General features: G+C 32.7%; 1 protein-coding gene across 2 annotated transcripts; it reads right to left on the minus strand.

Moving 5' to 3' along the window:
- Positions 1 to 706: 706 nt before the first annotated feature.
- Positions 707 to 24,060, minus strand: LOC108743481 (carbonic anhydrase 1-like). Of its 2 annotated transcripts, XM_025977828.1 has the most exons (7): positions 23,892 to 24,057; positions 17,455 to 17,493; positions 6,010 to 6,159; positions 4,692 to 4,815; positions 4,518 to 4,623; positions 3,622 to 3,852; positions 710 to 2,638 (listed from the first exon to the last, which is right to left on the minus strand). In XM_025977828.1, exons 1-7 carry the CDS (start codon positions 23,926 to 23,928, stop codon positions 2,435 to 2,437), a joined length of 891 nt encoding a protein of 296 aa, XP_025833613.1. In that variant the 5' UTR covers positions 23,929 to 24,057; the 3' UTR covers positions 710 to 2,434. The 2 variants fall into 2 exon arrangements, with proteins under 2 accessions (XP_025833614.1, XP_025833613.1); XM_025977829.1 differs by lacking the exon at positions 17,455 to 17,493 and having other exon boundaries at positions 707 to 2,638; positions 23,892 to 24,060.
- Positions 24,061 to 24,485: the final 425 nt, after the last annotated feature.

The following is a 24,485-nucleotide window of genomic DNA, read 5'->3' on the forward strand; positions in this document are numbered from 1 at the left end:
GGTTAATGTTTCGAACAATTAAAACATTAATTGGCTTCGTCGAATAAAGGTACAGAAATGAAATTCGCTTACGCCTTTGTATTCATTCGTATAGCTCTCCAAAGGAATATTATCACAAAGTTTGTTAAATACTAATTGTTGAAGTTGAGTAAATCTATAAATTTACCAATGAAAATATTTTAGAAACCCCACTGCGGCACTTCCTGTTCTGCCGAAGTAGATAGCTATTAAGATACCGTGACACCTCGATGGCCTGTCCATCTTGTTTCTATTCATGTCCTTTGATGTCTTCTTAGAGGACATTCGACAGTAAAAAAGCAAAAATACGTTTTGTTTGACCTCTAAGGTTTCATTCATTTAAAGTCATTCTTCAGATGGATATATTCTTAAGGCGCTGTGGAATTGGGTTTAGAAACGGATATCTTTAGTCACAAACAGATTATTATTCGTTTTAGAACATTGTAAACCTTCAAGCATTTTCCGTTTCGAGCACACAAATGTTATACCCTACTTCGATATTTATACCAAGATATATTTGAACTTGAAGTAAAATTTGAAACATTTACAAACTCCAATAAATACGAGAATAAAATTTTTAAAAAGCGATTAAAACTCTTAAATGAACAAACAATTGACTTTATTGGAATGAAAGACTGAAAGTAATATAAAAATGCATTTTATTAATTGTGTACAATAGAATCATTCTAGCAATATAAATATTTCCGGTGATGCCCGGCTGATTTAATTTAGTGTAGGGATCTGGTAGTCTATGCGAATCTTGCATTCTTGCGTTTTCATTGCCGAAAACATTTTGGAAACCACAATAACCGGGCATTTTGATTGGATGTCCATGCAGCTCCATCTCTTATATTTTGGAGTTTCCATATTCTTCCAAAATTATTGTTGGTTTTCCAGCACGTAGAATTATTCCTCCATTTTCCATTTCTTCTGCTAAGTCGTTTCTGTGCTCTTTTTTAGTTTTTGAAATTGTTGCTCTATTATTCTTTTTGAACACATTTGAGCATAAAAAGTTTTTATAAAGGCATTCTTAATGAATCAGTTTCTTTAAAAATTTCGTATAAAATTTCAAAAGTATAAAAAAGCAATTATTTTGTACGGATGCCCGACGAATGTTTACAAGAGAAACTGTTGTTTTCGGTTTATTAAATGCATTATAAATTAAATAATGTTTTTCGCCGGTTACGAATTTATTGTAGATATTTCCATTCAGTTCTTTTTGAAATTCAGTGTGATTTGGATTCACAATAAAAATATTGACACTTTTCCAGAATAAAATAAAAATGCACTTACATTAGTAAATGCGTCAGATAAAGAAGAAAATTCTTGTTCAGACGTAATAATGATATAAATTTAGGTGGAGCATGATTTACTATTGAATAACAAAATAAATTTAATGATTCTTCAATATCTGAGCTGACAGGAGAAAAGCGTTGTTGTATTGTTTTCAGGGATGAAATGAGCTTCAGAAGAATAAGAAGAACTACTATTATAAAGAATCGTCAGATACAGGAAAAACTCATGCGCAAGGTTTTAAATAATCTTTTTAGTTACCTACAGTCATTTTTGGTTTTTACAAATTCATAAAAATTTTAATTATATAATATCCTTGATGTATGCAAAGTTGCACAACTAAGTATATATACTGATCGTCAATCCCGACCCTTTATCCGCAACATTTCTGCAAATATTTTTAATAATTTGGTGAGCTCTAAATGAACCAATACCAATTTGCAGAACTATAATCGATCATTTTTATTTGCGGAAAAGAACGCAGGATTAACCTTTTTACTGCCCTAATTGCAGCAGCAATGACTTATGCAAGATGGCCACAATTTTAGATGACATTATCGGAATCTTATAAGAAAAAATTAAATTTATATTCGATCAGTTCGCATTTATGTAGCCAGCTCTTGGACTATCAAAACGTTTACTGAGAGAAGCTCGAATCGGAAAAGAAAGAATCGGCTTTCAGACGGTTTTCTATTTATCGTCACTTACAGTTATTTCTAGTTCCTCAGTTTTTGATCTGAGATTAAAATCGGCCCTTTTATCACTTTAAGAATTAAACTTTAGGATACCATAAAGCTAGGGAAATGCGAATGGCTTAGACTAGAAAAACGTGCAGGTGTATCTCTTCAGACTATCTTATGATGCCGATGATATATATGTAGTAATAAATATATCTATACAACTACTATAAATATAGTTATAACAAAATTGAGGTAGTGACAATTGCATAAAACACCTACAAAGCAAATTATAGTTTGGATTACAAATTTTCCTAATAAAAATGAAAAACAGCTTTGTATTTACCCGATCCCAGTTTTAAATATTTTACCTGTGCGGTAGTGTTTACACAGAAGAAAGAGCTTATTGTTACAACAGTGAGGAGGACATTACACAAGAACAGATGTTACTTTAAATACAAATATATTATTGAGAATAGCATTAACAATTTGATGTATGCTACTTTACTAGCATTTGATGTAACTATCGTTATTACTTTTGGAAGTGGGCTAATCTTCTCGTATACCGGACGACCATTGATAGGCTGCTGAGTTCTATAGTTTTCTGTTAGAAGACCTGTTTCTGACCACATACTTGTAAAATACGAGACCTAGAACAAATCGTATCAAAATTACTGCCGACGTGAGCTGTTTGTATGTAAACATGTATCGTATTTACTTTTTATACTAGGTAACCATTCTTATAATTAGCAGATCAGTGCTTACAAAAAGCTAGAAAATCGTAAAATAGAAGGAAAAAGAGAGGACATTGTCGATAGTTTGATTATTGAAATTAGAGTTGTTGCATACAACGTTGTAAACAAAAATTATATATACTTCATTTACTTTGTCTAACGCTGTGTCCTTTCCAATGTCTTGGATGCGCGCTGGCAAAATCGTAGCCAGGGAGAAAAAAGCTCATTATACTCTCGGCTCGCTCTTGTTCATACAGTACCTGCCAAAAGTTTTGTTCAGTCATGAATAGTAGTGCGAGTTGAAAACAAGCGTCAAAGCCTTTATAAATCTTCAAATATAAATAATCATCTCGTTGATACTATCAGTAGTAATTGGTACCAATAACAGCACATTCGAGCAAAGCAGCTTTTAGTGGATAAAATGATTATTTTTTCCGTGCAGTACTGTACGGATTATACGCTTCTCACTGGTTAAGAGTTTGGCCGAGAGTTGTCTCCTTTCTTTTCAGGCCTAGTGCTGTTCTTTTCTACTTTGCACCGGTCAAACTAAAGGTCACATCGCTAGAGAAACTAAACGAAGTATACTTAATGTGTACTTATGCAGATATACCACCGCAGAGGATATCGGGCAAGGTAGAAATATAGTCTTTCTTCACTCGAATAAATCATTTAGTACTTATTGTGCTTTTTTTATATTAATGACAGTAAAATAATCTTTTATAGATATTCCCTATTATAATCTTCGTTATGATAAAATGCTTTTAACTATAATAATAAATAATTCCTTAAATATACATTTGAAAATACCCTACTTGTTAAATGCTATCGTGTAATAAAATTTGTGCTGGAAATAAATTTACGGTAAACAAAGTGAAAGAAGAAATGCGTATAATACCCACCTGAGATTCAGAGATATGTAATGTATTTGTAAATAGTGTCCATATTACACCTTCATTGCAATCTGGTGTGGTTAATGATCCAATATAGCGGTAATACCCAGAAGTATCACGTGGAAAAAATATGTCAGGAGAAAAGGATTCGTTGGTTTGCGCTGTCATTCCAACAGTATTATCTACTTTTTCGATCACCTTCATAATAGGACTGAAGTACTTATCATCATCGGAAGAAATCTGATAATAAACCATTATATTAATATGTAAAATGTCCACAAGCAGTTACAACTACATGCCTTGTTAAAAATGAAATATGATTTTAACGTGTTTCATTTACATATTTTCAAAAAACATCGTGTTGATTTATCTAAAGTCTGTCTATGTTATATGAAATGAAAGTACGCATTAATTTCTGCTTCTTCTAGAAGCACTTAATGACGATATTTTCAAAACTAGCATCTCTAGCCAATTTCATAATTTCTTCACGGACTTCTAGAAGATTATTGTTCGTGATTTCGATAAATTAAACGTTAAACGAAAAATTATCAAAAAATAACTGTGATACTTGTCAATTACTCTATCTGTTCGTGCAACCAAACCTATGTGGTGCCAATTGAAGAAAATGATTTGTTACAGATTTTATAAAGTGATTCGTTTAAATGAATATAAAATACAAGTGTATCTTTAGACCTTCAGTCTCTACTTTAAATAAAAGATAAATTAAATGTTTTAACTTTTCCGATTTACGTGAAGCTTTTGTAAATACTTAAAATACCTAAAATTTTCATCTTCAAGTAATTGTAACTTGATAAATATCAGCTTTAATGGTATATCACCCTTATAATAATCGAAAACTTAACATAATAGTTAATTGCTATTGATGGTTGTTTGTGTAAACATACTTCGAACAAAATAGAAAATACTGCAAGACCATTTTCACGTATTGTTGCATTATCCAAATTTCCATACTGGACATTATAGTGCACTGCATGAAGCTCGGCAGGATACCTTGGAAATTAAAGAAGAAACAAAACTTGAAAATTTCTACAGAAGAGTTTATTAAATGTCTTACTTACCTATAGCCGTTTATTGTGTGTTCAGAATTCCAATGAAAATGAACAGAATCCAAAGCGTAAGTGCCTGGTAACCCACCCCTTTCTACTGTAGGAACTTTACCATTATTTTGTAAGTTTATTTTTACTGAAATGAGAATTTATTTAAGTTATCGTCTAAATATAAAAGAAATATAGAGACAAGAAGATCCACAAGCTCTCAAAATTATGGATACTTTAATAATTTAAATAGAGCCATATGGGAACTTTACGAAGGAAGAAATAGATATTTAATTTCAATAACTTTTTGAGATTATTTTTGGAGAATAAAAATAAAAAAGAGAATCGAAGAAGAGGGGACTAAACGTTTATAACAGTACAATAATTATTTACATCAATTTCATCATAAATAATAATTAAGCCTAATAAGTTTAAATCATTAGATTCTGGATATTCCAATAAATTTAATTTTAAATCGGCTATATTCAATTTTTAATCTTCCCCTTCCAACTGCAAAATTCTAAAATCAAAATAACATGAGCTCTGCGTTGTTGACATAGTTCTGTTAAGTTCTTTTTTTTAATTAATTAGACAGATAGTGTTAAGAGTCTGGAATGAAAAAAGGTAGGTAATAATTTGTGTGAAAGTGGTTGCAATGACATATATATGTAAAATCTATTAGTGTGTCTGTGTGTGATGTCCTACAAAAAAAAGTCTAATTATTATATGTGGAAAGCTTATAGATTCATATCTAATAAAGTGGATTTAAACTTGTAGATGTGATTTAAAAAATGATAAGTTATTGTTACTTGTCCAGTAGACGGTATAATAGTGAGTTTTAGAGGTAAATATAGACAAATAGAACGACTAGAAATTAATAAATTAAACATATTAAGCTTATCAATAATCAGATAGATCATAATTCTCCTCCTCTAAATATTTAATTTATCCATTCTCTGCAGTTGCTTAACCCCCACCTTTAATAAGTGTAATACTTCTTCCACCTAAATAATATTCTGTCTGGAATAATCAATCGAATAATATACTATTTGTAACATTATGCCTTTTGAAATTATAAAGATTATACATTAGTCCGACGATTCTGGAGCCTATAGTTTGAGGTACATATATCGTTAGGTTGCTGCTGTCACCTCCTTATAACTTAGTGGTAGACTACTGTCCGTAAAATCAGGGGCCCGCGTTCAATTCCCGGCAAGCACAGATGGCAGCAGCAACAATTTTTCCCTATTAATTTAAAGTTATCTGTAATGGGTAAAATTAATTCTAAAATTAATTCACTAATACACTTTATATCTTTTATATATCGTTGACTGTGTCTTACCTGTATGGCCAGTATTAGTTACATTAGCAAAAAAACGTTCGGAATACCCAGTGAATATAAAAGGTAACAAATACGTTTGTTTTGTGGAAGATGTTTGAATGTTGATTGGAGATTGTCTGGTTCCACTATTGCAAAGTTCGGGCCAAACAGCTGCAAAAAAAACTAATTTAAGTAAAAGGTATACAAAAGTGATAATGCTAAATACAAATTTATTAAATGCTTTCGTAATTAGAGTTTAGCGTCCATTTATATACATATATAAGGTGTCTCACGGTAACCACCCATTAGAATATTTCGGAAACAACTTCGTTCGAACTTTGAAAATTTGGACAGTAGCGTTAGTTATTCGATATGCTTTCCTCAATTAAAATAATGTAATATCGGGAAAACATGCAGGTAGTATTACAACCCGGCTTAGAATCTGTTTAGGCTTAGTTTATAGTTTAGAAAAAATATGTAGCAACTGTAAAAGTATGTATTTATTTCGTAAGTACGGAGAGCCTAACAAGGACGACCGAAACATGGGGTCGCTACCTGAGGCGTCAATAAAACGAGTCGGACTTGAGGGGCTCGCACCGAGCGGCATGACCTAGAGGTCTAGACCATTGCTTAGCATTTGGGAGGACGCCGGTTCGATTCCGGGTCCGTCTGCCTTGGTCCAAGTTTTTCTGTGGTTTCCTTGGATCATTTAGGCAAATGCTGGGGCAGTAATATTCCACAGATAATCTTTCATTCTCTTCTGTCTTCTTTTCGTTCGTCTCATCTTTCTCACCCGAACCACCACCCACCCATTCCCACGATTCCTGAAAGCAGGCTGAAGAGGGCCTTCCGCCCTACCTTCCGGCGTAGTCNGGTAGTAATATCTAATATGAGTTTATACATTGTGATAGACTGCACCAGGAAAGTTTTTACGAGAAGTATCCTGCCGGAACAGACATTTATTTAACAGATAATACTCATGCGTATAGTAAAAGTTTTTCTGTTTCCATTGTAAGGTTTTGAAATTAATTAAATTATTAGACAGCAGTGATCCGTTATTTTATTTTAAAGAATTTGCTATGTCAAATTAATTTGGGGCATAGCTGTAATCGGTGTATCTATATGAGAATTACAACCTCACTGCGAACTTTTCGAGAAACATCGTTTAAACTTTCTTATATATATATAATAATTAATACACTAGTAAAATCAAAGTAAAATTTGGACGAATGGTACCATTATCGATGGGGCAAAGTACATATCTTAACAATGGTATTCCTCCACATCGTAACCTAATAGAAATATTGTATAGCACAGGGTATATAGCATAGAGAATATAGTATAGTACAGAGTTAGTATAGTATACAATTTGTTGATGGGCGATACTTTCTGAATTGTTTTTGGCGGTAATCATTAAACGAAATCATAGTGAGTTTGTACATTTGTTATTATTTTATACTTAATATTACTGACATTAAACTTATTACTATTTGTGGGGATACTCAGTACGGCATGCAGAGAAATAAGTCGCACGGTATTTGCAACCACCCACTGTAATCATCATGTCGTCCATCATTGGTTCCACTGGAATCCTACAACTTACACGATCCAACAGTTGGATAAAGTGGTACAAGGACTTAAAAAAATCATCCATTCATTCCACTTCTTTTTAAACAAAACATTTTATCTACAATTGATCCGATTTGAACCAACAATGAAATTCGAATTTCTTGCTAAGGCATCCAAAACGATAATAACAACTTCATTTGGATTATTGGAATTTCCATACATAAATTTTGGATCACGTTATGCCAGCCAAACATTTCAACGGTTCATCAATGAAGCAGTCCGAAGAACAAGAACAGCATAAATAGCACATACACGCAGTGTATGCATGTTTAATTTCCTATAGGTTTTATTAAATTTTACAAAATGTAGATTCAGAGAAAAAGAATTATCTCTTTTAGGTTAATCTAACTCGATAAAAGGGATCGCCCTTCACCTGGTGACCACAATAAATAACCATCCCAAACCCGGCATCGCAAGTAAGCTACATCAATTTCTGGGTATGCTTACATTCACAGAAAATTTCTACTCCTTCAAGGTAAAAAGAAGGACGGCACAACGTTACGATGTAACCCAATGGCTGACGACGCAATCCACGTGAGTAACAAACAATTTGCTCATACTGCTCTCCATTATGCTCAGCCGAACGCTAACTTAGTCCTTTTGTGTGACGCTTCCAGCCATTATTTGGGCACTGCGTTACAACAATATCGCGAAGGAAACTCTTAAACGCAGAGATCAAATGCGAAAACTTTTCGCAGTTTATCGGGTAATTAAGCATTTTCGTCATTTTCTGGAAACCTGTTACTATAATTTTCGTAGATCATAAGCCTCTCACATTTGCCTACGTCATAATCCTGATAAATGGTTCTTTAAACAGTTACGTCATTTGAATGTCAGCACCCTTTTCTAAACAGATGCAAGGACAACGTCATATAAGACATATTACCACGAATTTCAGAGTAGAAAACTCCCACAGATTATGTAGCTCTTTCCTTCGAGCAAGAATCCAGAAACAGAAAGTTCAATACCGGGCACAAACAAAGCCATTTTTGTGGTTTTTCGACGGGAAAAGCAAGAGCCTTCTTAATATCTACATTCCCTTAAGCATCCTTGCATACATGCTTTTATCAAACTAATAACACGGCGTTTTATTTCAACAAACAGTGGTTGTGCAAAATGGACTCGCGCATGCATTCCATGTCAAGATAGAATTTCCCAGCATGTTTATACTCCTGTAGGCACCTTTGACGCAAGAACAGAACGATTTGAGGACATACATAACTACATATGGATATAGTCGTAATATCGTACTCAAAAAGCTGCTGATGCTATATTGCAGACCGAGATTTCTCCACAAAGAATCAATTGCGAATTTAGTATGCGCATTCCACGAAGGACAGATTTACCGCTTTGGCACACCATTAAGGGTCACAACAGACCAAGTCAGACTGCCCGAACCTCAACTCTTCAACAAACAAGCACACTGAACGCGAAAGGTATCCGCACTGGTTCAGCGTTTTCACCACCAGTTGAAAACTACTATAATATGTCATCGAAGTAATAAGTGAAAACAAGACCTAAAAGGTACAACTGCTGAAGGAAAAATTTTCTACAATTCTCCTACCACAGTCCTTTCAAAGTCCTTAGTAGAAATTAACATAAGTACATCGTCCAATTGTCCAATAAAGAGAAGATCGTATCAATTCATAATGCCGCTGATAATGTGTCTACAAAATTTCATGATGATTGATTGAGTAGTTAATGGTAAAATCGACCACATTAAACTAATTTTTCTATCCCTCGGTAACACTATTTTGTTCTGGATACAAGGTACCCTATGTCCTTTCCTGTACTGACAATGTATCTAGAAAATTTTATCGATTGGTTAAGACATTAAATCGACCACATTGTACTAATTTCTCTATCCCTCGGGAACAACCTTTTTTATAGATAAAATGTACCTCATGTACTTTTCTGTACCCCTGACAACATATCTACAAAATTTCATGATGATTGTTTGATTAGTTAAGACGCAAAATCGACTACATAAAACTAATTCTTTTCTATCTCTCGGGAACAATATTTTTTCTGGATAAAATGTACCCTGTGCGCTTTTCTGTGCCCCTGAGAATGTGTGTATAAAATTTTATGATGATCGGTTGAGTTGAGTTTCAAGAAAAAAATCACGAAACTACATGAATTGTATGATTATTGTTACAAGATATGAAAAATAATTGTTAGAATTAATGTGTGCTTAGTAGTATCGCCTAGTAAAACATCTGTCGCACACTAATTTATTTGAAACAAGCTAACAGGTTCTTAAAGCTATTATTAACTTACAATTAATAGCTAAGTAGTTTGTAAAGTTTCAATAAAATTTTAATCGAGAGGAGAATTTAATTAAGCAAACTCATTGGGACACAGAAATGCTACTTGGTTGATTTATATGGTGCATTTCATGGTAGACGAGATATTCCAAAGGGTGCCAATCTACTTACTAGGCCATAAGTAACTGTAAATAAACGTATAATACATAAATAATTCCTGTAAAATGGGAAATTTACGCAAAAAGCAATTTACTAATGAATAATTACAGTTCGGATTTTTATCTATTCAACAATGGGTGTTTTTACACGAATTGGTTGAGTTTCTTATTACCCAGTGAAGATTTTGACGTCCTATTATGAACATGAAGACACTATGATGGGATAACTGAATCTGACTCAACTGCGACGAAAGTTCAGAATTTTCAAAATTGAAAGTAGATATTAGTTTGTTTCAATTAACATCATTATATTCTATGAATAATATGTGAATTTTAATATTCAAATAAGTGTATATAAATAATTTAGTTATAGTTAATTTTTCCAACATCTGGTATTTCGGTCTCCGTAACCATATTTGTAGATATTCATTTCAAAGACCGCTTTCAGCACATACCGCTCCACCAAAAGAAATGGCTGGGGTTTATGAATTTTTGTCCACCATCAGAAATTTCTGTGAAATACAAAATACCGACTAGCATTATTGGTTGCTATAAGTACAAGGACTTCAAAAATTTGCCGGTTTATGATGGTTCATTTCTCTGACGTTTATGGGGCTTTTTGGGGCAGATTTGTTAGTTACGGGGGTCGACGGTACTTTTGAATGTTATTGTTCACATTACACAGACATTCGGTTAGCGACTGCAATTACACGCACAAGTATTTTTTATTCTCTCTGTTTCCGTTGTATAAAGTTTAGAAATCAATTAAATTATTAAACAGCAGTGATCCGTTATTTTATTTCAAAGAAATTATTATTATTGCTATGTCAAATTAATTTGGGGCATAGCTGTAATCGGTGTATCTATATGAGAATTACAACCTCACTGCGAACTTTTCGAGAAACATCGTTTAAACTTTCTTCCAGATATGATAAATATAAGTTGGGATATATAAAAAAAAATTTAATTTTAAAAATAAGAAAGGGTATTTTCTATCTTGTATTCATATTTTTAGTACAATTACTATTGTTTAATTGTAGTCCACATGATAGTCTCTCAACACCTGTACAATCCGCCCCTTTTTTATTTATATTATCGTTCTCTGCGATGTATGGTTATTGTCTCATCATCTATTAGTGTCTTGTTGTTACTTTCCCTATTTTTTCATAGTATTTTAAGAAGTTTGCAAGACTAATGATGTATAATAACACTTTAAATTGTACCGATATTAATTTATTTTAACAGTTACACTGACAGTATAATGTAAACAATTTTTCTCTGCCAGTTTAACAAAGAAAATATACATGTAAAACTACATGAACGGAACATATCATTTTATTCTTTCGAGTACCTATTTGACTGATATATACATACCTAAATTAATAAGGATGTAACGAATGAGTCCCGTGCACTTGTTTGTTACAGCCCTCTTAAAAACATACAATGACAGTTTTTCTCAATTAAATAACAACTGATAATCGCCCGATTTCGCATTATATTTTTCCTTGACATACAATTGTATTGCATTTCAGTACTTTATCAAACGTTTAGAGAACTCTTAAAATCCCATGGCACAAACTCCAGTCACATTTATATTAAAAACAATAGTAAATGCAGAAGATGACTCTCATCACACAATTCCACAAAAGTCGAACTGTAAAACAATATCATCAACGACTTAAATCTGCAGAATTTTATTAATTTCCAACCAAGACTGAGATGCTTAAATATATGTATAAACCGAATGTTTCATAGATTATAATGTAAATTCTGACACGAACCATGACAAAAAGTAATGTCAATAGACAAATGTTGAAGATTATTTACTACTTATTGGTTACTTTTTCTGGTAGGATGCCATCTCATTTTCCAGAGGTTAATGATCCAAATGTCCGTGATGGTGAATGGGACCTCTGAAAACTTTTGTAGATGTTCATACGAACCACTGAAGTAATCTTTGTGTCACGAATTCCACCGTCTTCCCACAGATCTTTTGCATTCAATTTTTTCCTCAATGATAAATCGGAGGATCTAAAAGCTTTCTCCTCTCATGACGTGCCTACTATGGATACTCAAGCTTTCCATTAGTTACTAACTCCTTTCAATTAATTTTCAATTATTTTTTTGAAGGAAATGATTTCAATAAAAGGAACACAATTAAAACTTACACAAGTACTCGACTCAATTAAGTTAATCCAAGCGGATCTAAACCAATTATAAAGTTTGCTAAACGCGTAGAATTTTTGCTTTTATTACAGACGCCCCGCATATTCATAGCGTCATAGCCCATAGTAAATTAATAAACGAATTAAGTTTAATCTCATAATATATACGTAAGCTTCTTGTTTAGATATATGCGTGCAATTTCATTGAATATAAGATTAGTGAGCTGATGATTTACGATTTTCACTCACCACATTCATTGAATTAAAATTGATACAGGGGATACAAATAAAGAAATAAATACGATAAGAGTAGTCAGTTGGTTATAATTTTTAGAATTCAAACCATGGTTCGATTTCAGTTTCAAGAGCTTCAACTGTACCTAGTTGCATCTACCGTATACATAGGAAACTGGCCTACTTCAACTGTAATCTTGAGATGAGATTTCTTACTCATTAAATATTAAAGACTATTACTTCGTTTGTTGAAAAGCACATATTTTGATTTGTGATTTTACGGTAATGCGTCATGCTTTAATAAAATTAATTTGATCACATGAAACAATGTGATTGATTGATAGTACTCCTCTTAATAACCAAAATAATCTCATATTTCGAAATGAGCGATTAGATACAACAATTACTACAGTTAGCATCTCAGTAAAAACTGTGTAGCCAGTCGGTAACTGCCAATATTTCGAAATACAACCTCGTCCTACAATGGAAGCACAATTTCCTCTGAAGATATTAGCCGTAGTTGTCGACTAAACGTCTGTATGTAAATTAATTTCGACCACTACTCACGAATCCAAATCTTAATTCAATCCTGGATTCCGGCTGTGATGACCTATATTTTTAAATTACAAAGAACTTTACATTAAATTGAATCGTCGTTTTAAAGGACTTCCCAAAAAATTTTCATTCTAACAAAATTGGGTTCCTTAGTCAAAAAGGTCAGTAAACTAGACCAAAATATGTGTGCATTTGGGTTTCTCTAACTCGTCTAGTAATCGAGACATGAAAAGTAAAGTGGATGTTCACGTTTTCTCTATCAATTACTTTGTTTCAATGGAAAATCACACTTACAGATAGCTTTCAGATTACCAATCACTTGATTGAGAGTCTCATCCTAAGTAGGATTACGGTTGTGTAGAAATGACACATTTACATTATCAACAGTAATAAATAAATTTTAACAATCAATAGAGTATTAGCAAACTGTCATGGTTAGATTAAACTGACGAGACGTAGAGCTATGCGTAAATGAATGTTGTTCAAATATGTCAAGTACTTCAAATACCTACTATACTCGCTGAACACTTTTAGGTACATGACTTCTTAGGATAACCTCGGTATATATTCAACCAGTTTTAACGTGATTTTCCTTTCACAAAGAAGGAATGAGTAAGAGTCAAAAGTAGAGTTAAATGAGTGCTTAATAAGTAATTTTTCATTTTTAGGGAGAATTTTGTAGAACTAAATTAAAATGTATATTAATGAAACGTTTAACTTGAGATTGCTGCTTACATATTTCGTAACCTTGTAATTCTTAATAAGAAAGATACCTAATGTCATTTAAATTTTTACAAAAATAGGAGTTATCCCTTCGCATGTCCATTCGATAGTGAAGACATAATCATTATTGAACAAAACAGGTATATGTTTTGATTTATGAATAGTTATCTACCTAACTTAAACCAACAGTGTGTATGCTCGCTTGTTCATGCGTACAGCAGGGGTTCGCTTTCCGATCGATGCAATGCATCTTTTCATTTTTGTACCTGTCTTAACAGAAACATACACAAATGATTTCTATTATACACATCTATGACATAGTGCATTTCAGATGATGTAAGTTACAAGAAATTCATAGTGGTCAATAATCGCGATTTTGATCTCATTGTATCTCATCAGCACGCTGTAGGTGGTTGCGACAGAATACCAACTATACCTACCCTCTATAGATTGCGTTCACTATGCTGTTTGTAGTAATTCAACAAAAGCTACCTTAAGGTAGAAGGTACATTTGAAACTATCTACAGCGTACCGATTAAATTCAATAATATCAAAACGAAAGAATACTGACCACCATGAACCTATCACGTAAGGGTAGCTACGCTGTGGACTCATTTCGACAAATCGATATCCGTATGACCTTATTGAAAGTGTTTAAATCTTAAAAATGTAACAATTTTCTACTTATTCTTAACATAAGTTTAATTCACCTCCTTTTATGCTAAATACAGGAAAAAATTTAACAGGAGTTTCGAATGCAGTTTGCAATGAGCATTTGTGTGCCCTATATTTCTGTTGAATATATTTTGGTTCTTTTAATAATCGGAATTAGTATTTCCTGCATAACAGGTTTCATAAACACTTTTGTATTATTTGTAAAATATTGTTGATTAATACATACGCCCCAAACTACCGTTTCGGTAAAATGAACTGCATATACGAGGGTGGATTGATAAGTTTCCGGCCTAACCAAGAGATGACGCCACTAGGCCTACCTTGAGGTGACATTCTATAGTACCATCCTTGGATAGCTTGTAGCTATAGTTTCAGCCCGATCTCCTTGCTAGTGTAGGTTTGACAGCACGCTGAACAAGACGCCTCTGTGGTTTTCGTAAAAATGGAAAAGCAGGAAAATCGTGCTGTCATCAAATACTTTTATTTGAAGGGGTTAACGCCGAAGGAAATTAAAAAAGAGATGGACTCAACACTGGGGACATCCTCCCCGTCATATTCAACCGTTAAGCAGTGGGTTTCCGAGTTTAAAAAGGGTCGTGTGAGCACCTCTGATGGGCCTCGCTCAGGACGCCCCGTTGAGGTCACAACTCCAGATATGATCGAAAAAATTCATCAAATAGTGCTGGGAGACCGCAGATTGAAAGTGCGTGAGATAGCTGAGACCTGTAAGATGTCATATGAACGTGTGCAACATATTTTGCACCAACATTTGCATATGAAAAAGCTCTGTGCAAGATGGGTGCCGCGTTTGCTAACAGTCGACCAAAAATTGATTCGAAAAAACATTTCTACCGCAAATTTGTCATTGTATAAGCGTAATCCAAGCGAATTTTTGCGTCGATTCGTAACCGTTGACGAAACGTGGGTCCACCACTACACTCCTGAAACCAAAGAACAGTCTAAACAGTGGATTGGACCAGGGGAACCAACTCCAAAGAAGGCAAAAACAATTTTTTCGGCGAACAAGGTTATGGCTACTGTTTTTTGGGATGCAAGAGGTATTATATACATTGATTACCTTGCAAAGGGTAATACTATCACTGGTCAATACTACGCAGACTTATTGCAACGTTTGAGCCACGAGGTGAAAATTAAACGACCTCATCTGGCGAAGAAAAAAATCTTGTTTCATCACGATAACGCACCAGCGCACACGTCAATCGTTGCGACGGCTAAAATCAACGATCTAAAGTTTGAATTGATGCCGCACCCTCCTTACTCTCCAGACCTAGCCCCGAGTGACTATTTTCTGTTCCCTAATCTCAAAAAATGGCTTGGCGGTAAGAGATTTGCGGACAATGAAGAAGTAATCGAAGCTATAAATGGTTATTTTGAGGAGCTTGACGAATCAGTCTATAGAGATGGCATTAATAGACTGGAACACCGCTATGAGAAATGTATCAGCCTTGGAGGAGATTATGTTGAGAAATAAAAAAAAAAATTTTTAAAAACCTTGTTTTTCTTGGTCAGGCCGGAAACTTATCAATCCACCCTCGTATGTATGTGCTGTAACTATTACATGTTACTACTAGTAAATTTACCATTTTTAATAACTTCATGGTCGGAACTAAGTATAAACAATATTCACATATTATACGTTGCCAAATTTACAATATCAAATTCATTGAATCAAAACGTTTTGTTTATAAAATTGTGTAAACCAATCATAAGAATTAGAGGTCAAGAAACATACAAAACAGCTTTGTGTCATTATTTAAATCCTATTTTTTAAGGAACTACCACATAAATTAAGTGATGCAACTAGCTAAACTTTACATTACATAGAGGGAAGCAAGGAGTCAAGGTTTACTTTGCATAGTAATTTTAAACGTGGAAAGCTGCAATGATATTAGATCGATAGATACACAAAACTTTTTAATCTTAATCACAAATTGTATTTATTTAATATTAAGATGTTCTTCTGTTCAAAATTCATGCCTAACGTAATGAAGTGAGAGGTTATGTGTTATGGTCTAGATATGTTTGGTTTGGAAATCAAAAATTGATGAATTGATGAACAGGTACCTACCAAAAATAAATTTTCAACGGTACAAACTGCGTAATCAAGCAGATTTCAATTATAAGCGTGTCCGTTTATGTTTTAAATGTCAAATATTCATCAGTTAGTCGATACGATCAAAATGGTATGCCGATAATGCAAAAATTTTCTTGAAAGATACTAAATGAACAACGCGCCGAAAACGGTTGCAGCAGTTGAAAAAAATTGTTCAAGAGGATTGAATCAAAACTGAAAACTACTATTAAAAAATTTTGTGCAGAATGATTGCTACCTTCTCCAACTTTTCAAGGAATTCCTGAGTGGCAGGCACTTCAATACAATTGCGGATCTTAAGACGGTGATCACTTCATGGGTTTTGAAAATTGACACGTTTTTTTAAGGAAAGCATGCAAAAATTACACAAATGGAATAATAAGTACATTGAAGTAGACGGCGATTATCTAAAAAAATTGTTTTGAACTCAAAGAATAGAATAGGTATGATATTTCGTTTCTCTCCAAGCTAAAGGATAATACTCTTTGATGTGGTTAGGCGTTAGCGACGTTGGCGACTGACAATGAAATCGCACCTTAGAGAGTTTAGAAAACATCACAATGCTGGAGTCGAATTAGCATAGTAATGTGGTCTTTATGGAGAGTCATGTGAGGCTATGTCTTTGTTTTGGTTATTAAATTTATAAAAAACGCTGCAACAAAAATTCAGTTTATTAGCACTGTTTCTAATCTAAACAGGTATGTAAAAGGGCTCCGCAAAGCGAATTTCGCCGAAGTCCACACTCGGTTTAGCTTCACCGCTGTATTTGATCTGTTATTCCCGCCAGAATTATAACGTATTATAAAATAGATCATAACGCAGTACTAATGTGACAAAATAGCAAAAGCTATGAGTAAAATGATAGGGCAATGGACCATATCCCCATGCCAAAAATATATTATGATTAAACACAGTTTAAGCTGTATACCGAAATAAAAGCTACTTACTTTGATTATCATACGACCAATGGCTGGCAAACGCCGCACCTAAAAATAAATAGAAGAAAATAGAAACAGAATATTTAACATTATCGGTATCAGTCATGAAGAATGTAAATCGAACGGAATAATATGCTTGGATAATAATTACATGGTAAAAAGTTGTTCAATTTTTTTAAAGAAAATTATATATTAATATCTCAAATTACAACCTTGCAACCTGTTATCTACATACTTTAAATACGAAAACGTCAGCTTCTTACGATGATACAAATAAGTACAGTAAAAATGATAACAAATTACCTACAAGTGATGTAGTTCACATATGGTCAAAGGCTGTGTCGTTAAATACCCATTACGAATATTAATTGCTAGTTTAAAACAAACTGGGCGTAACCTCAGGTCAAAATTGATAATTTTTCTATGTACGATAAGAGAATGTCGCAGGTCATTACTATATTTATAAAACTCGTTCTTGTTTAGCACAAATGCAAAATACATTTTCAAAATTATTCCAATGGTTTTTTTTCATGCAGATATTCATTACATTTTGAGTTATGATGGCAAATAAGTATCCAGAAGACTAAGCTGTATATATCTTTAGAATCGCCCATTAAAGTTTCAGTAATTCTGTCACGGAACCCCTTGAAAATTTAGAAATTTAGTATGTTGTACAGTTCGTCATGCTGAATGAGAATACGTATATATGTATACATGTTGGCCGCGAAAACCGTGCTTTTACCTTCTTTTTCAGCTTAGGAAAATAACCCCCTCCATCCCCCACTCTCACCCTCGATCCAATCTTAGGTAATTGCTGGAAAAGAAGGAAAATAAGGTGAAGATGTGACTTCCACGCCCTTGTTCAGCAAAGATGGGGGTTCCACGACATAATTACAAAAATTTTCACATGAGGAATACACACATATCAATAATAGTCCAATCAGTTTTACCAATGTCACCACAACTAAATTAACGTGTTAAATTTGAACATCAAAATACAGAGAAATGAACATAATTTTTCAATATTTTATTAACTTGCTCATACAGCATTGTTATAAATAATCCGTTATAACACAAATAAGCCTCATTTCTATGAATGCTGCATAGATTGGTAAATGTTCCAATGTTGGACTTGGATTTTTATAAGCTGTTATCGATTATAATACAAAATGGAACTAATACTATAATGTTAACCTAATACTCAGTATTAAAGAAAATAAAATATAATTATGTCATAAATCTATGGTATACCCAAGTGTTAAATAGAAACAAAATTATAAAAATGTAGCATTTAAAGATCAATCACGAAATTACATCTCATGTAGGAAAAACGTGCAGAATTTTCACAGCTAGAATTAGTGAATGTAAGAAGTCAAACATGCAATAATAAAACAAACTGAGTCAAATTATTTTAAACCCCTTCTGATGAACTTTTAGAAATTATAGAAATTAATAAATTAAAGTTTTCTAAAAAATTAAAGTCGCCATATGTGACTCCCCATATAATCGAACCTGTCGTCAACTGGTCGATAATTCCGTTTCTCATTAAAAATTCTAGGTTTACGGTGTAAATTCCGAAGAAGCAATTTGGCAAAATTTCATGGATGATTTTTGAAGGAAGCTTTATCAATTTAAAAATTAGGTTAATTGGTTTGTTGTCAATTCATTGTAAACACGTTGAATTTTAACCTTTACCTACTTCAAATTGGCCAATTAGTTCACGGTCTAACTTTCAAAGAAGCAATTTGGCGAAACAATAATCAAGGTAAAAATAAACAGAAGTTTAAATTTATTATCATTATGTACTCACAATAGTCATTTAACAATACTATACAAACATACACTACATATTACTCAAAAAATATTAGCTTCTCCGCCTATCGTCAAAGTGTTTTAATTCAATCATATAAACTTCATAAATAATCAGCATCTACAGAGAAGAAGCTCCTGAAATTCTAATACAACAATCTACTTCCAATGCGAAAACATAATATACTGTTTAAACAGCTGTTTATGGTTCATTTTATGTGCATAAAAAAAAGTTGAGGATAAGTTGAACAACTTGTTAAATTATTTCCTGTTATAGTTATCTATAATTAAAAAAGTGAAAATGAAACTAAAAAACTCAACTTGCGTACATTTATTTCAAGAGCTTTAAACCAACATAATCTTATCGGAAAGTACAAACTACATTGATTTATAATTCCAACCTATTTAAACTAAGTCAGTTTCCTATACAGATAAGACAAAATTTTTACTGAACAGAAACTACACATTTCTTTATTGGATTTTCCTTTCGCATAAGCGAAAATGCATTATTTGATGAAACTGTGGAATACGTTTTCTCAGCAAGTGTAGTCTGAAATTTGCTTTTCTATAAACTGTCAAAATTCGCTTAGCAAAGCTTAACACCCCTTTTAAATTGCATTTATTGGGCTTATATTACATGTAATAGAATATCCCTGTGTTTGGTATTCCATTCGTCTGTATTGTACAACAAACCCTACAGATTTTCGACTTAATTGTTAATTAACAAAGTAAATACTTTAAAATGTGAATGGCATCAATACAGCTAAAGTGGATGAATTATTTGGCAATAACATGGAAGGAAAAGTGTAATACGCAGTTTACTAAATCTGTTCTGTGGTAGTAACAGGCAAGTGGTTCTAACCAACTATTCCATAAATACAAAACTGCTATCAGTTTGATGTATAAACTAAAAATATTGTGGTCATCTAATACAGGAGTTACTCATAATTGCAACTAAGAACATTGAATTGTTGACAAAAATATAATTAAAGTAACATTTTAAAAGTTTAGAGGAACATCCTGGTGGTCCACGAACTTTTCAACGCGCTGTAAAGCGAACCGTAGTGTATCCAATAATCAAAAAGCTTTTATTCAAACAGAGCTGAACTGTCACCCGATAATTTAAGAAAAGGTCACAAAAACGTGAGATCCGAATTCCGGCTTCGCTCTCTAGGTATCTATCACCTCGATGGTCACATCAATTGTGTTTTTAGTAATCGTAGATTATAATTGATTTGTACTTCTGTTATTACTGTTCTCTAACTCTTATCTTCAAAAATATTTTGCACTTAAGCTCCCAGCAACACAAATCTACTTTTTTCGGAAGGAAAACTAAAAGTCCAATACTAACATTCGATATCTTAAAGGATTTTATCTTGGTAATGGAATAAACAACAATACACAATTACATTTAATATTCATGTTATGTATTTTCCAATATGCATCCGTAAATATTATTGGCTCCCGTTAACAAGACCCAATAAGGGACCATGTGACAATTCGCCTCTTCAGAGTAGCCGTCTAGGCGTCACATACGAGGTAGACAACATAACCTGAATCCATCAGTCAAATAAGAGTACGATTTCCCTGGGTACTTTTTTATTTTTACTGTTTTTGCTAGCTAATTTATTTTTTAACGCCATTCAACCATTGTTTCGGCTATGCAAGACTATATTAGGTATAACGCCTAGACTAACGACAGCTCGCTGTTCGTAAAACCGAATTTAATTGGTGTCTCCATTGAAATTATTGTTACTGGTAAATTCGTGTTAGGGAATTGTTAGGCATACCAATGCTTAACTGACATTCGTACAGACATGCTACATGAAACACCTTTGGCATAATCTTCACTATCTTGTTATAAAGTAAATTTGAGCTGTTCGTACACCACCAAAACCCTTACATATGATTCGTGGCACATTTACATTTACAGTTATTTCTACTTTATTATAAATTAAATGAAATTAAACACATTCCTAGTTTAAAAATCGATTTTCATAAAATTATGGGGCGCGCAACACCTGTACTTCCTAGCCTGAGCTTGGGCTACCGCAAGAGTCATGAATATTTCGATCTTGTATTCTCGTGTTTTCAAAACCAAACTATTATTAAGTGCAAGAGCTTATATGAGATATGACTCAATAGCAAAATGAATAATTTGAGAAACTTATCTTGTCAGGACCACTTGTTCAAGATCTTGAGCATATCTCATTCTATACTTAAGGCTAACAGCGATGCAGAAACAGAACAGTCGCGATAGTGATAATCTATTCATACTTCTATTATAGCCATTCATTAGACCATTTCTTTTTTTATTTTAAATTTTCTACCTAAATTTTGGTACCTTAGGTATTCAAAGTCGGGATCAAAGATTTCCTTATACAAGACATAAAGAAATCAAGACAATATCGAGGTCACGTATAAGCACATGAACAAGACAGAACTTAAAATCTGTATTTTCCTAAAACTAAAACATCTCACGTCCAATGAATTATTATTTGCGAACAATATCCCAATCTAGGTCTTCTTGTGCCCCTGTTCACTCACAGTTCTACTTCCAATATGTCTCCAATAACTATGTGCAATTCAACTATAGAGAAACTTTGATTTTTTTATCTTTTCCGTACCTTTTATGATTATTGTCTAAACAAGTTTAACTAAGTTTTTTAATTATCTCTAGCAGTTATCAAAAACTATCTTTAGTGGATATTGCCTAGAAAGGATTAAAAACATTTCTTAACTAATTGTACTACTAACCAATCATAGTGCTTCTACTTTAAAAGGTTAAAATTTAGTGTTATCCGTTAAGGGTGCCCGTTGGTTCGCTTTTTGATGGTTTAATAGGGTTGGGTATAGAACATAAATTTCATTCATGTCTCAGAAGGTATCCTACCATCATGATTCCTTTTTGTATACAGTTATACAACGCCCACTGTTATCCTATTCTTTCTAAAACCTTCTCATTTCTAATATCTGCTATCGGCAGTCTTATAAACCAGAAATAGTAATTATTGTGTATTCATCGTCCTAATTAAATTATTTTCATGCTTGATACATGCTCGTAAATTGCCACAAAATATGTCTCGCCCTTCTTCATTCCATATATTTTATTGCAAAACGTGAGCAATGCTTTATTAGGATTATTATTTATGGTTTTTTAAAAATATTAATGATTAAATTTATAATTTAACTTACGTTTTCGAGATAATGCAAACACATATTTTTTGTAATCTTTCACGTGGGTTGAAGGTTCTCACTTGGAGAGGGTATCGATAAAAAGTACAGCGGCGCTTATATTCTCCTACTGAAGTTTTATCTTATAACTTGTATGCTTATCTTTTTGCATGAATAGAAAAGAGTTTCTAATATTACAACAATTTAAATTAGTCTGAATTTGTTCTGTTTGCTTATTTCTTGTAAACAATTATTGAACGATGAACGGGAGCTGTGATTATAGCAATATTAACAACAATATTGACAAAAAACTGTTTGATTTGAATATAGATTTGCAAAAAAACACCAAATCTTATGTTTATGATACACTACGCCAAAACTTTTAAAGGCATGAATCCTGCACTCTATCAAATGTCTACTCTTGCTTTGTTCAGTAATACGAATTCTTTTGCATTTTGTAAATCATTTAAATAACATCTTTATGCAATCCACAACAGTAGGCATTGTTTGTCAAATGCATTCGTAAACAATAAAAAAATTAATTGCCTTTTAAAATTACACCATCTAAAAGTATCTTTTTATCCTTTTGCCTCTATTAAACGAAGAAATATTATATTATAAAATCACATGAATGGCACCATTCAACAATTTAAGCCCATTTATCTATCCTGTTGGCTACTTCATCTCATTATTTCTGCAGATAAAAATATCAAACCAGAACTTGTTAATACATCATAACACAAAAATAACGTAACTTTTGTCTAAGTTATAAATAAAATGTTCTTCGAAATAACGTTTCTGAAACTGAATGATTAATTTTATTTATGTGTAAATGTTACTTATAAAAGAGCGAGCTAGTTTCTGTGTTTCTATCTATAGGTAAGAAAAAATAAAGATCTTTTAATCACCAACGTTGGATTGGGTCCAAACGTTGCATATTCGAGTTCAAAATTTTTACTACTATGTACAAGCGCGACTTTAATTTCAGAAGGAAATAAACAGAGGAGTGTGACACCAGTGCGTGCCACCAATAATTAATGTAGCTGCAGCATGCATATTATATTTGGATTTAACTATAATAATGCATGTTAACTTATTATTTTAAATCAACGATGTTATCGTTAGTACTGAATCTCGCACGACTGGAGGAAATGAACTCAAAAAGTTTTTATTTTCAATTTAATAAATAACTTTGAAATTTGATAATTAAATAGGTGATATCAACCTCAAACAGTACTAAGATTTGTATAACTAAAATAAGTAAACTTCTGTTCAGTTTTTAGTCACTACTTTCTGAAGAAAAGAACGACAAATTTTACAAAAGTGCCAAAAAATTAAGTGCATGCGAAAACGAAATTTCTATATTAAGAATTTGGTTGAGAAAATAATTCGCAAGTAAATTACCTGAATAATAAACAAATGATAATCACAATGAAAGAATTAATTTTTTTCAGTAAACTTACCAAAAGTAAGTACTAGAAATCCTAAAAATTGCACCATTATGACCGGCACTGTTACGCGCTCGAAAATGAATGAGTATATACATATAGAAAGGTTGTCAATTTGGCAACCATTATGAGTTGGTTGGCAGTAAATTACGGTGACAAGAGCAATTTAAAGACAGATTGGCTTGTGGCTCTGAATGAAATTGATACAAATCCCGTATCAGTCATTATCTTTATAATACAACAATACACTTAGCATTTATAAAACTTTAAGAATGGGCTTTTCAATAAGAGTACTTAACATACTATATACCAAAATTTAAATTTCATACCTCTCTTAAAACATGCTTTTGTAAAGTTTCCAACCTAATTGTACTACTGTGAAAACTATTACTGGTTTAGATTTACTTATTTGCCCTTAAAGGTTATTTAACAAATGCAGTTAATCAATTAGGAATTTCTAGAATGTAACTAAATGGCTGTTTTTCCTCTCCTAATACTCTCCCATTTCTGATATATGAATTTTTCACAATTTTACAGTTGCCTTTAAAATATGGCGCTTCAGTTTTATTATTATGGTCGTAATTATCTATAAATCAGCATGTAGGTACA

The sequence above is a fragment of the Agrilus planipennis genome, unplaced genomic scaffold (assembly GCF_000699045.2).
Source record: "Agrilus planipennis isolate EAB-ADULT unplaced genomic scaffold, Apla_2.0 scaffold451, whole genome shotgun sequence".
Taxonomy (NCBI): Eukaryota; Metazoa; Arthropoda; class Insecta; order Coleoptera; family Buprestidae; genus Agrilus; species Agrilus planipennis.